At 43.2% G+C, this 13,050-nt stretch overlaps 2 protein-coding genes across 5 annotated transcripts in view; one reads left to right on the top strand and one right to left on the bottom strand.

Moving 5' to 3' along the window:
* The window catches only part of LOC146868336 (uncharacterized), a 57,817-nt gene extending 55,991 nt beyond the window's left edge, over positions 1–1,826 (top strand). For both annotated transcript variants that reach the window (XM_085609800.1, XM_085609798.1), the window contains exon 7: positions 242–1,826. In XM_085609800.1, the coding sequence (XP_085465926.1) occupies positions 242–372 (131 nt within the window). In that variant the 3' untranslated portion in view covers positions 373–1,826. The remainder of the gene's footprint in view (positions 1–241) is intronic.
* The window catches only part of NMNAT1 (nicotinamide nucleotide adenylyltransferase 1), a 260,444-nt gene that overhangs the window by 195,161 nt on the left and 52,233 nt on the right, over positions 1–13,050 (bottom strand). The window lies entirely within an intron of this gene.

The following is a 13,050-nucleotide window of genomic DNA, read 5'->3' as shown; positions in this document are numbered from 1 at the left end:
GACTAGCACAAAGTGGGTTGCTTGGATCCATTTTTATATACAATTTCAAGCAAGAAAAAATTTGCAAAGAAGTACTCGGAGTCATTTCAGAGATCAAAAAATTAAAATGTCTAGTCCATGTTGGAATGCTAGATTGCAGGGGGCAAATGATTTAATTTCCCCTTAACTAATACAATGTTAATGTTACATTCTCTGATCAAGACATTTCTAAATTCTGATGCATTTTTTCCTTTTTCCACAGCATTTCTTGTCATTATGGTACCCTTCTGGCTGTTGAACACACTGAATCCAGGCCTAGTGCTAAACAAATCGTCCAGCAGCGGGGCCTGCTTCAAACCTGTCGCTTGTTGCCCATGTCTCTGGTACATCTGAATGGTCATCTTTAAACTTGTGTTCTTTCGCCATGGAGGTTATGGTGATACTCCTTAAGGGCTAAATTGGCAGGAACTGTACCCCTTATTAGTACTCTCTTCCTACAACCTAACTAATTAACCCTGAAAATGTCCATAAAGGAAGAGACCCATCACATGCTGTTAAAGTAGTGGATGCTGAGGGTAGGAGGGCTGATATTAGCAAACAAGAATCTCTTACAGTTTGCTGCAAAGGACATCTTAATTAATTTAAGAAAAGCCTACTTGCGAAACACATGATGGCAAAGAAAAGCTTTGTTTTCATCAGAATACATTCTTAGAATTTATTATCCAAACCAAAATTCATCATAATTGGATGAGAGTGAATTACTGAAATATTTGGTACATGTTTAGCAATGTTGCTTTGAAAATCCACAATTCCCCGGGATTGTGTATTCTCAAACAATAGTTATAACTCATGCAATGCCTTTGAATCATTAACTTACACACCACGAGGAAGCCTCAGAATAAAAATGAAATCACATATTAAAATAGGCTTGCAAGGGCTATCGGTTAGCTTTCTATACTGAAATCGTGGATACTAGTGGCAATAACAAAGCACCTAGCCTTTGACTTCACAGAGGTCAGATCACAACAACCCCGGGAACATTATGCTTAAAATGCTTATTATGAATCCTCGATACACAATTGTATAGTTCCTGTCACTGCGTCACCTAGTCATGAAACAACTATCAGTCACTGCTGGGGACATATTGAGATGAGTTTTTATGCTACAGTGCAGAGCCAAGCACCCGTTTTATGTGCCTGCAATGTGTAAAGTCAGTTCATTTAACATAATATTTCTTTGAGTCGGTGAATGTTTTTAGACAGCAAAGCTCAGAAACAAAACGAGGCAAACCTTGCTCACTGTGTTAGAGTTGCATTATCTAAAAATTATCCTCTGTAGGTTAACCCATTAACAGGGAATCGAGATGCAATCAAAAAACTGATATCGCGGAAAATTAAAAAGAGTGGTCAGAAAATATGATCACAGTAATTGATAGAGCCAAAATATTAAATTCTACTGAAAACTGCAATCACAGGACCTGATAAAAAGCTGGAATATTAAACTCAAAGAAAAACTGCAACCCCGGCACGTGATGACAAAGCTAGAATACCAACTGGTTGCAGAACACTTAAACAGCAAATAATATAATCGCTACATTAAATTGTGCAATGGCATACACATTAAGCAAACATTATTGCATACTAAAAAAAATGAATTTGTAATGTCCATCTTCTCATACAGCATTTGATAATTGTCATCTCCAGCTTTCTTTGCATTCAAAATGTTTGTAAGTGGTCCAATACAAAATGTGCTATTTTGAAGGATGTTCAGATGTGGCAAGACTGTCCTGTCCTGTAAGCGTTACTAGTGGAGTTCTCCAACTGCACTGATTAAAATCACTCTAATGTATCTTGTTTCATCTGATACTGTGATTATTGTGTTATGCTTAGCACCACGGTAGACCTGAATTTGTGTGTCTAAGTACTCCTGACAGTGGTGTTTTGGGATGAATCTCCGACTCGTTTAGGTTATGCCCCGCCGATTTGTGCTATCATCTGTTGACCGGGAGATAAAGTAGTTGTAAGCATGATTGGTTTTAGTTGGAATACTGGGTCTGGAGAGTGCTTTATGTTACTGCAATTTGATGGTTTATTTTATGAAATTAGCAATATTCTCATTTATTCTGTGTTCTCCCTCGTTTGTCGAGTGTTGAAAATATATATGCACATTTAACAATCTTTTTCAATGCAATAGGTCTCGCATTTGCGAGAGTTTAAGCTATTGGTATTATAAATGTCAATGCCTTTTATTTATGGGTTTTCAAAAGCAACACATATATAAAATGGATGGTCATTCCTAATGCCCATAGCTCAAGCTCTCGCAAATGCAAAACTACTTTAATGGTGGCCCTGCCCCTTTCTTTAGATGATGCACCCGTATTCAGGTTACAGTAAGCAGTTTCTAAAGAAAGGGGTGCGGTCAACATTAAAGTTAAAGCACGGTATAGAGCGGTTTCACATAAAAACGAAAAAGCAAGCAAGTTTCTGTAGCGCGGCCGCTAAAGTGAAAGCGGATCACGCTGCAAATTAATTAAATAAAGAAGCGCGACCGCTAAAGTGAAAGCGTTCCCTGCAAATTATTTAAATACAAAAGCACGGCCGCTAAAGTGAAAGTGGACCGCACTGCAAATTAAAAAACAAATACGTTAATAATAACAATGTAAAAGCGGGCGGCGACGTCGTGGGTGAAATAGCGGAAGACCATTACAGAAAATAGTGCTCACCGACTTGATAAAGCAGACGTGTAAGTCCACAAGTAAAATGTCCAGCCGTTATGGGAGGTTACAAATGCAGACAAAGGCGGTACCAAGGAGGAAGTAGTAAGCCTATCTACGAATGAAAAGCAACAATTTTGAAAGGAATGCAACAGGAGCCAATTGAAAAGATGGGCAAAAAATGGGCGGAGCTTTTATTCCATTCCTCAATACAGCATGCCTCGCAGAGCAGCGCATGCGCTGCCCAGGCAGGACCTAAAAAAAACTACTGACACACCTAAATGATCAATTCTGCTTTTGTGGCAAGAATCATTATTTATGACTGAGGGCAAAAATTAAGTATTTATTTAAGACTATTTATTTCCCCATCAAAAGAATTTGGGACTGGTAATGTTGAGGAATTTACCATGAAAATGACTGGTGTTGTTTTGTGAAGATTCAGGATAGACATGCACAGAGTAGGACAGAGAACAACCTGTTAGCACAATTCAAAGATGTAATGTCCAAATGGAGGGTGTAGAATCCTTTCTTTGGATTCTACACTCTCCCTTTGGACATTACATCTTTGCATTGTGCTAACAGTGGGCTGTTCTCTGTCCTGCTCTGTGCGAGTCTGTCCTGAGCAGGATACCACGGAGAGCTATAGAGAGTCCCATATTTTATGACACTAGAGAACATTGAGAAGTTTGTGTGGGAGGTCCATCTAACTATATGAAGGGAACAGAGTGGAGATTACATTCTGCTGTGCAGTGAAATGCTTCTCAGATAAGAAAGTATTTGAAGACAGACAAATGTACCAGAAAGATGAAGAGAGCTGTAGAGTTTAATGTTTTTGCCATGGAGTCCAACAGTAAGTTCTCTACAAGATTTTGTAGTTCATCAGTAGAGTATTTGACTCAACTGGAGATGGGGTCCACTCAAAGTGATGCTTTCTTTAATATTGGTGACAACTGTCCTTGCGTCCAGGCCATGACAAACCAATAGTTGGTGGCAGTTAATGGTAGTCAATGGATATTTTTTTTATATGTGCCCAACGTTACAGAGGATGATTAGTGGCTTTCTCTGTACAAATGGAACTGTTCTCTTCCCTCATACTGTTTCTCTCCCAATGTGCTATACAAATCAGCACAGATCACTATCTTGGAAAAGGCACTATGGCACACAAAGTGTGATATCCTTTAACAATTGTTGAACTCCGCAGTATCACTGCTCATCAGAAACCTATGGATTCAGTTGGGATGAATGAAGGACAGAATGAATCTCACAAGTGTTAGCAACCTAATTCAAAAGACCACAGGATTGATCTGATGAATTATGACAAATCGGCCAAAAAAATATGATTGAAATTTACCAGACAGCCTATAAACAGGGAAAGAAGGAGGAGGAAGCCAAATTTTCTCACCAGGGGCAAAAGGAGAAAAAAATTTTTTTGCAGCATATTCCTTTATCTTGACCTTAGAACTGTGTAAACTTTCAGAAACACACCATCTATACTTTGATTATTGATCAAAATAATTCGTGACCTTTGGAAACAAAGGACCAATATGAGAAGAAAGAAGGTAAAACTCTTAGATGAATTCCTTGCATACAAAAGGAATAGTGAAACCTTGGTGGCATTATGAGTTGCATTATTATGAAAAAGAATACCAACAATTCTTAAATAGGAAAGTTTTTAAAATGTGTTATCTAGCACTCCATATGAGTGCATCAGCAGACCATCTCCTCTCCTGCCTGGCGCTCATCCCACATCGTCCTTGCACCCTCCCCCACTCGCTATTCGTCCTCATTGCTTCCTCCCACCCTCCCCATTGCTTGCCTGTCCCCTAACCACCCTCCTGCCTTGCTGCTTAACTCGGCTACCCACCCATTTCCCCATCACAGCTTGTACATATAGCACTGTCAAAATGACAGTGTTGTTTTTACTTCGAATAAACAAAACAGTTCACTGGACATGAATATAACTTATTCCTGTGACAATAGCTCTGCAGCTGAAGTTGCTGTGCTGTGACTCAGAAGGCACTGACCTGCAGCAGCCAGGATTGGTATGTTGAAAGTATAAGATTATCTCTCATTGCAAAATGCCTGCCTCGGTCTATCGAACCCTCAGACCCACAGCTGAAATGTAAGCTCTGTGTGGCCAACTCGAGAGAAGAAACACCTAGGAGTTGGCTGAGGTTGGTATGTGTACTACTGCCCATTGGGCAGCAGCTTTGCATGGCATTTGGTGTAATCCAGACATTTCTAATAAAAAATGCATATTCCTGCCATGCTCTCTGAACCGTGCTCTTGCCCCCTAATTATGCCAGTTGCTTGCAGATTATGGGGCTCATTGCTGCACTTTCTCGTGTGAGTGCCCCTTCATCTGCCATGTGCCTTATGTGCTTCTTCCACTCCATTTTTAGGTCTCGCTGAGTCAGCGCACGCGCTGCTCTGCGAGACATTTAGTAGGTGAGTTTTCAAAGTGCTACTGGCTGGCCTAGCGCTTGCGTTCACGTGAGCGTGCACGCGCGCAGCCGCCACCTGTCTTTCACGGGTCATTAGCACCACTCGGCCGCACGTCTTGTGGCTTCGTTACAATGGATTTCAGTAACGCTTAAATCCCCCTGCTAAACACTGTGTGGTGCTGTTTGCTAACTTTCATAATCATTTCAGCGTTGATTATTTGCAGTTGCTGGCGGTCCTCGTGGGTTTCAAATAATGATCGTCAACAAAAAGAAAGAACAGCGACTCTTCTTTATTTTTGCTCTGCATGTTTTTCATGGACCGAGGGCAGATCTTCAATTACATGCACCATGCAATGCATGGCCTAATAAATCCACAATTGTATCTTTGATAGCCTTTTAAAAGTATTCAAATTGTTGCCACTAAGGGCTTTCTGTTTATGTTAAACATATTTACTGATTTACAAATGTTATTTAACTATATTTTATTATAGCGTAACGCGGCCGCGCGGCCAATGCTGGTTATCCTTGAAATGCGCTTCTGTTCGTTCGCAGTAGCACAGGTAAGGAGTGGGGGTTGGGGGTCTTCGTCGCAGGTTTTAATTTGTCTGCGTAGTAGGGGGAAGTCTTGCAGGTACATCTTTGAGTGAACCATCCTTACTAATCCTCTTTGAGCAGCCGCTAGCTGGCCTCTGTGGGACTTCCAAGAGGGCAGGTCCTTCCAGAGACCCGACCCATCGCCCTCTCTCTGAGGAGCAGCAGCGGCCTCTTCACCTCTCTCTGTTCCTCAGCGCCTACCCCGTACTTCCCACTTGGCCTCCGTGTGTCTGTGTTATGCCCTTCTCTGCCCTGCCCTGCTCTGCCAGCGGCTCCGAAAACCATGTCATCACCCCTTCCCTACTACCGCTGTGTGCAGCAGCAGCTACTGTGCCTCTTTTGTACTTGGAAGGCTGAAAATACGTGTTCTTAATTCGGTGATGGGACGGTGTAGACAAACGGGCACACAGAACATGTACACCAGGAGCTGCCATGGGGTCTTCACACACAATAGGTGGACTTGGGAAGCACCCTTGCCTGTGCTCGAGTGAGAAGCGGTAATTGCCTCTGTTTAGCTGCGCTTGACTCTGGATTGTTGTGAAACCTCCATTGATGATGCCTGCACTGTGTGAGTGTTGTGAAGGAAGCAGAAGCTGAATCATCTTTGTAGTGAATGTAGGCTTTATTACACATGTAGTGAAGCTTAGTGCAGGAGCCCAGAGGCACGGCTGCTGCTTGCACTCCCAGTAACACACAGTCTGGGAAATTCAAAGCTCAGCAGTCTTAAGGTGAGAACAAAGAATACAGAGCACTCACTCCCGATGTAATAATATGCTGAGACATGGGTTGTGACCTCAATATAATGCAGATACAACACTTTCTGCCCTTAAGTGAGGGATGGTTTGTGCAGATGGCAGGATCACAAAAGTAGAAGCGACTGTGTATCAAGCGGGAGACTACTGTGGAGTGCCAGCTTTGAACCCCTCCTTTATTTGTGCGCCTCGAGGAGATAATGCTAGATATTCACGCAACTTGCACATCTTGTGCTGACCAGATACTGAGCAATCTAGAAACATTACGGATGTGATTTAGGGGGTTTTACATTGGAGGTGGTGTCTGAGTTTGGAAATCTAGGATGGATGGGAAAAAGAAGCATTGGCAAAGCCTTTGAGACCCGTTGGCTCTGCCAGTGCTTTTTTGTTTATGCTGTACAGCGTGAATGAACAAAAGTAAATTAAAAAGATGACACAGCTGTGTGTCATGTTGTACGCATGGGCATTTGTCATTACATATGCTTGATGCAGATGCCATTTTAAATTTTTTTTACTGTGCTGTCTGGTAGGCTGGACCTAACAAGCATTGGCATAGCCAATAGGTCTCACCTTTGGGACCTTATAAGTGTTTGGTTATCCAGCACAATATCCTTGGTGCAACAACATCAACTATTGCATGGCTAAACACTTATAAAGGTCCCAGAGGCGAGACCTATTGGCTATGCCAATGCTTGTTTTATCTCTGGTTGAAATATTTGCACGTGCTCACACCGAAACAGTATTTCCGTGTGAGCAAGTTTTAGAAGGCACACGAGGAAACTGTTTTGTTTGTAGTTTTTCATGAGCACCAGTTACATTACATAAGGACACATTCATTTTTGTAGGCATGTGGAGAAATCACAAGATTTTCAACCGACAACGAAACTCAAATCTAGTTCCCCAGTTCCAAAGTCTGCAGCTCTGGCCATTCAGCCACATGCATCTGCTCTCATTATTCTTCATGTATGATGGTGGTTTGTGTTCCATTTCCAAGTAGCACTATAACTAATATTTTGAAACAAGAACATGTGCTGGAAAGAAAATGTGACATTTTTGCACTGCAGCACGTAAGTGCTGATATCACAGTCTACAACAATGTATTGTCACAATAGAGTTTTTTTCTGAGATAATGTCCGTTGGGGAAAGTTACCCTAATGAGGTAAACAAAATGTGACACTGGCGGCAGACATTCAGCACAGACCACACATTGTTTCTTAGTTTGCGGACAGAATTAAACAATTGGGTCAGAAAAGTGCCACTCTAAGCCACTCCTCTTCAGCCTAAGCCACTCTTCTCCACTTCACTCTATGCCACTTTATGCCATGCCACTAACTTTTAGCCATGCTGAACAGCAGCCATTGGCAAAGCCAATTGCGCTCACATAGGCAATACCTGTTGTTTGTTGTTAAGGGAAAACTTAACTATCAACTACTTGCATTTTCTCTCTTCCAGGCCTACTTTCACAGGCTCCTCTTGAGGCAATGGGTCCTCTGAAACATTTAATCGACCAGAAGGAAAAACTCTGGAAAATTTTTAATTGCTTCCTGCGGATTTTCTTTTGTCTCTCTTGTAATTTATATGACCACCACTACAACGATAAAGATTTAAGAGGTAGTAGGATGTTGCTAACAGACCAACTTGTCCTTAATTTCTTCTTTCAAACCATGTTGAAAAAGAAGCATTTGAGTTCTTTCAACCCACACTTTCAACTGACCTACTTGTGTAAATTACCACATCCCAAGTGTATTTTGTGTAGGTTTGTGTATGGGGCTTGCATGGTACATGCATTGTGTGTATGAGTGAGCCAGACCATTGGAGGTCTGAGGGGGCCCTTTTAATTGCCCCAGGCCTGGCCTTGTATACAAGATAGAACTGAGGATGTTTTACCTGACAGTGAAAGCGTACAGCTCACATGTCTGAAGTTCAAGGGAGAATACCTAGACAGTGAAGTGGGGAGAGAGGAGACAAGTCTCCTTTAGTAATTTAATTAGGCCTTTTGATAGGTGCTGTTGATTAGTCTTTCTGTAGCGCTGCCATTTGGTAGATAGTGGGTGGAAGGGTGGGACTACTCGTTGGTAAAGTTAAAAAGGACCCTCAGGTGAGGCCAGCGTTTTGCATTTCCCCTGAACACTCTTCAGTGTGACTCTTAACAGCCATCTGCAGAAAGTTCACACCTCTTTGTGCCTCTTTTGTAAGTGCTTGAGGCTCCTCACCCTGTTGTGAAGAGCATCCCTCTACACAAAGGCTGTTTCTGGAGAGCAGCCTGAAAGGGACACTTGAAAGAAGAACCACCCTAAATACGAATTAAATGAGAATGCAGTGGATCCACATCTCCTGTCTGGGTCTACCATAAAAAAGTGGGAGCCACTGACCACTTGTTAACCCAGTTACGAGTTATAAATGACCAAAGAAGGAAGTGCTCTCAATAGTACTCAGAAGATTGCTGTGCAGCTAGAATTGGCGTCTTCCTGACACCCAGCTTTCTAGGGGTGAGGGGACATCATCTGAAGTCTTGCTTGCTCGAAGAAGCTGTTCATCTGACCCAAGGTGCCTAGAAGCCAACCTGCCTGCTGAGAAAGGGAAGGAGCTTGCCAACCCTGCAGGAGGTGACTCTCCAGGAAGAGGAAGAAGCAGCAAGAACCTAGGGCTGATCGGCTCTGCCTGAGAAAAGAGGATGGAGGAGAGCGATCTCCATGTCCCTGATGTTGGTGAGCATTAGATTCTCCAGGTAGATGTTACAGCCTGGAACCTCAGAACTGTGGCTGTCAGTGCCACAGCGACCAGAGAAGTGCAAGTGTGGTTTATCCCTTGCTACTGTGACCAAGAAGTGCAACAGCAGCTCATACATCTATGACCCCTAGCCTGGCACTGTCTACTTGTGCTTTCACATCATGACCAGCACCCAGAAGAGGGCAGGAGGGCAACCATAACTAGACCCAAACCATGCTGCCATAGCCACTCCAGGTTACCCAATTCCTGGCCACAGGGCCTCCAGTGTTTACTCCTGACACTGCCCTGCACTGCAACCTCACTGGAGTTGAAAAGGCTGCTTCTGATTGGGAAGAATGTTTTCTCCCAGAAGTAGGAGAGAGAAGGCACACTGTTGTAGGTTGGCTGCATGGATCTGCTCTGCACTTCCGAGACCTGCATTGTGGTAAGATACCAAAATCTATTGAGACCTATGATACACTGAGCACACTAAACATACTGGATGGGGTTAATCTGCACCTGAACCTTCAGTCATGCTAATAAGGACATTCTTACCAAGAGAAGAGAATCACTTAGTTTAAAGGAGGAGGCTAATTTGGATGGACAGGAGTGGATAGCAAACCAAGAAACAGTAGCCCCAGTACCTACTTCACTAAATTGTGCCTTTCACTATTATTTATGTAGTATTTAGGTTTTCTGAGTAACTTAGTACTTCTATTTTATAAAGTGAAAGCACCACCCAATTTGTTATTGCACTGCTGGGTGATTGGTAAATTCGGAGCTTGAGCATCCCCACACTACCTGCCTGAGAAGTCTGACTGCTCGCCATCGCTCAAAGTTAAGTGATGATGTGGTTGCACTTTGACAAGTTTGCACAGCCATAGTAGAACAGAGCCAAAAGACTCAATACCCATCAACTGAGGCCCAGTAGCCTCCGTTTGCCCTGAGAAGGGGGTCTGACATATTAAGCAAGCATTTGCAATGCAATAGGTTTCGCATTTGCTAAAGTTTAAGCTATTGGCATTGTAAATGACAATGCCTTTTATTTACCTGTGTTTATAATACACACATAAATAAAAGGCATAGTCATTTACAATGCCAATAGTTCAAACTCTTGTAAATGCGAGACCTATTTCATTTCAAAGCAGCAGCTGCCATTGTCCCGGGCTGCTTGGAAAGTGAAAGCACGCTGCAGGAAAGCATGTCGTGCCTGCAGTAGGTGAAACTCGTTAAAGAAAATAGTGCTTACAGACTAAGTAAGACATACTGTGTAACACCTAAGTAAAAGGGCCCGACCTCATGGGAGGTTACAAAACAAGACAAGGCGGTACTAAGGAGGGACTAACAGGCCTATTTACGAATCAGAAGGCAGCATTTCCGAAGGACAATGACACAAGCCAATGACAAATATGGGCGGGGAGTGGGTGGACTTCAAATACATACTCCAATACAGCATGCCTCGCAGAGCAGCGCATGCGCTGCTCAGGCTCAACCTAAAAAGCTTTTAATCTCCGCTCCCATTCTGCTAATACCAGACCCACTCCAACCATTTATTTTAGGCTGATGCATTTAACACTGCTGTGGGGAGTGTAATATTACAACAGACCAAAAAAATGACTTATTAGCTTTATCCAGTTAAATACTATTCATGCAAATTCAGTCAGGCAGAGAAGCATTACACAGAGATGGATAAGGAAATATTAGCGATAAAGAAAGCCTTTAATATTATGTGTCATTCATTAAAAGGGGCTCATTATACCAGAACAGTGTTTACTGACCACAAGCATTTACAGTATATTAACCCCATTTTGTGCAGGCGTCAGCCAACAGCTGTGGCCGGTGGGGATTTCTTGCCAAAAATGACCCCACGTTTCAAGGAGACATCGTTTGGGGGACGGGGTGGGAGGGGGCATAAAAAAAAAGGAAGAAATAGCAAATTGTTAGGGGATCGGCCCTTCTCACATACATTTCTACCCTCTTTGGACCTGAAAATAAATAAATTATATATATACACACACACACACACACACACACACACACACACACACATCACCACCTTCGTTCCACTCCGAACGGAAGTGGAACGAAGGTGACAAGCGGGGCTTCACAGGACCTTTATTAAAGAATTCGGCATGACCAGTTTCGGCAATCAGCCTTTCTCAAATGCCTCAGTCCGTCTCAGTGTCCTGGTAATGTTTATAGAGCTCCTCCCACCACAATAGTGAAGGGCCTAGCTGCAGCTCATTATCGTGCCGACGCGTCAGTAGTTCTATCCACGAACCACTGGTACCATCATGCACTTCGCTGGAATACCACGAGCTGCAGTACGAGAATCCGGTGGATTTGCTGGGAATAAGCATCCTTGTGTCCCCTACTTCCAGCCTCCTCACACAAAGGCACCAAGTCTGGAGACACAATTGCAATGAAAGTGCCTCTCCACACAGTGTTGGACCGCACCATGGCAGCAGGTACTCAGTCACCTCCGGTTAAGTAGGCGGGTCACGGAATTCCGATCCCTCGGAGCCATACAAATTCCAAATGCCAGTGTATTTCCGTGACCACTTGATGGAAGGGTCCCTTTCAGTGCACCACAGGCTGTACGCAAAACATGACACCACCTTCGTTCCACTCTGAACAGAAGAAAGGGACACAGCGGGGCTTCACAGGACGTTTATTAAAGAATTCGGCATGACCGGTTTTGGCAATCAGCCTTTCTCAAATCTCTTAGTCCGTCTCAGAGTGTCCTGGTAATGTTTATAGAGCTCTATCAAAAACAGAAGAAGGGGGACCAGAGAGCCAATTAATGGTCCAGTGTCCATGCTCCCAAAATTACATTCCATCAAAAAGAGGACACTGTTCCAGGGCAGGGTCCAGAAGGTAACCCATGTGCCTTGTAAAAAGAAAAAAGAAAAAAGAATCATAAAAAGACGTCCTAAGTAGGATAGGCCTATAAGGCAGGGGAAAGAGCATGTTTTGCCTCTTGTTGCCCTCACACACCCCGAAAGATGTCATGCTTCATCATCGGGCATGTGCTCCTCGTTGGGCCGGCGCTGCAATTCCCAACGGGTCCCCCGAAGGGTCACTTTGTCGGAGATCTTTTGAGGCATGCCAGATGGTGCATGAGGGTGTGTGGGGTGGGTCCTATCTAAGGGTAACAAAAATGCGTGCATAGTGAGTTAAAACTGCCAAGGGGTAAACCTACAAGAGGTTGTAATGATCTGAAGACCCTCTTGGTAGTATAAAACTCTATATAAGAGTATCATCCCAAGTGGCACAATATGCCTAAGTATCATGAAAACGGCCAACATGTTTCGCGCCTCTGTTGCCGCTATGGTCATTGGTGCTTCTTCAGGACCAGGATATAAAAAGAATCTAGTGAAGTGCACGTGAATACAAGGAATAAAAATAAATACCCAGAATGCATGTCAGGGCGGGCCATTATGCTGCTCCTGATCAATACCTAGGACAAGAAAGGAAATAAACAATCAAAAGAAAGTACATAGGACGAGTATTAGACTAACTTAATACAACGTAGTGTGCCACACTCGTGTGCACAACATACCTATGTTAGAGAGAAAGAGGAAAAAGAGCGAGACCAGGTAAAGAATAGGAAACTCCCTCATTAAACTTAGCCCAAAGAGGCAAAACGTGGCGGATCTACTCATCATGGACATCATCTTGCAGAAAGGGTGTAATACATCCCTGTTTATAAAAATGCTGCACAACCAAATATGAGAAACCCCTGTACTTCCTGTAAATCAGAAAGACCAAAGTCCATCATATTAAATGTTAAGGTGGACTTCCATCGTGATATTCTTACCTCCCGTGAATACGAGAGTGGCTCCAGTGGCTATCAGCG

This window comes from Triturus cristatus, chromosome 1_2, assembly GCF_964204655.1.
Source record: "Triturus cristatus chromosome 1_2, aTriCri1.1, whole genome shotgun sequence".
NCBI classification, from domain to species: domain Eukaryota; kingdom Metazoa; phylum Chordata; class Amphibia; order Caudata; family Salamandridae; genus Triturus; species Triturus cristatus.
Note: the sequence above shows the minus strand (reverse complement) of the source record. Positions and strands in the feature narration are given on the sequence as shown.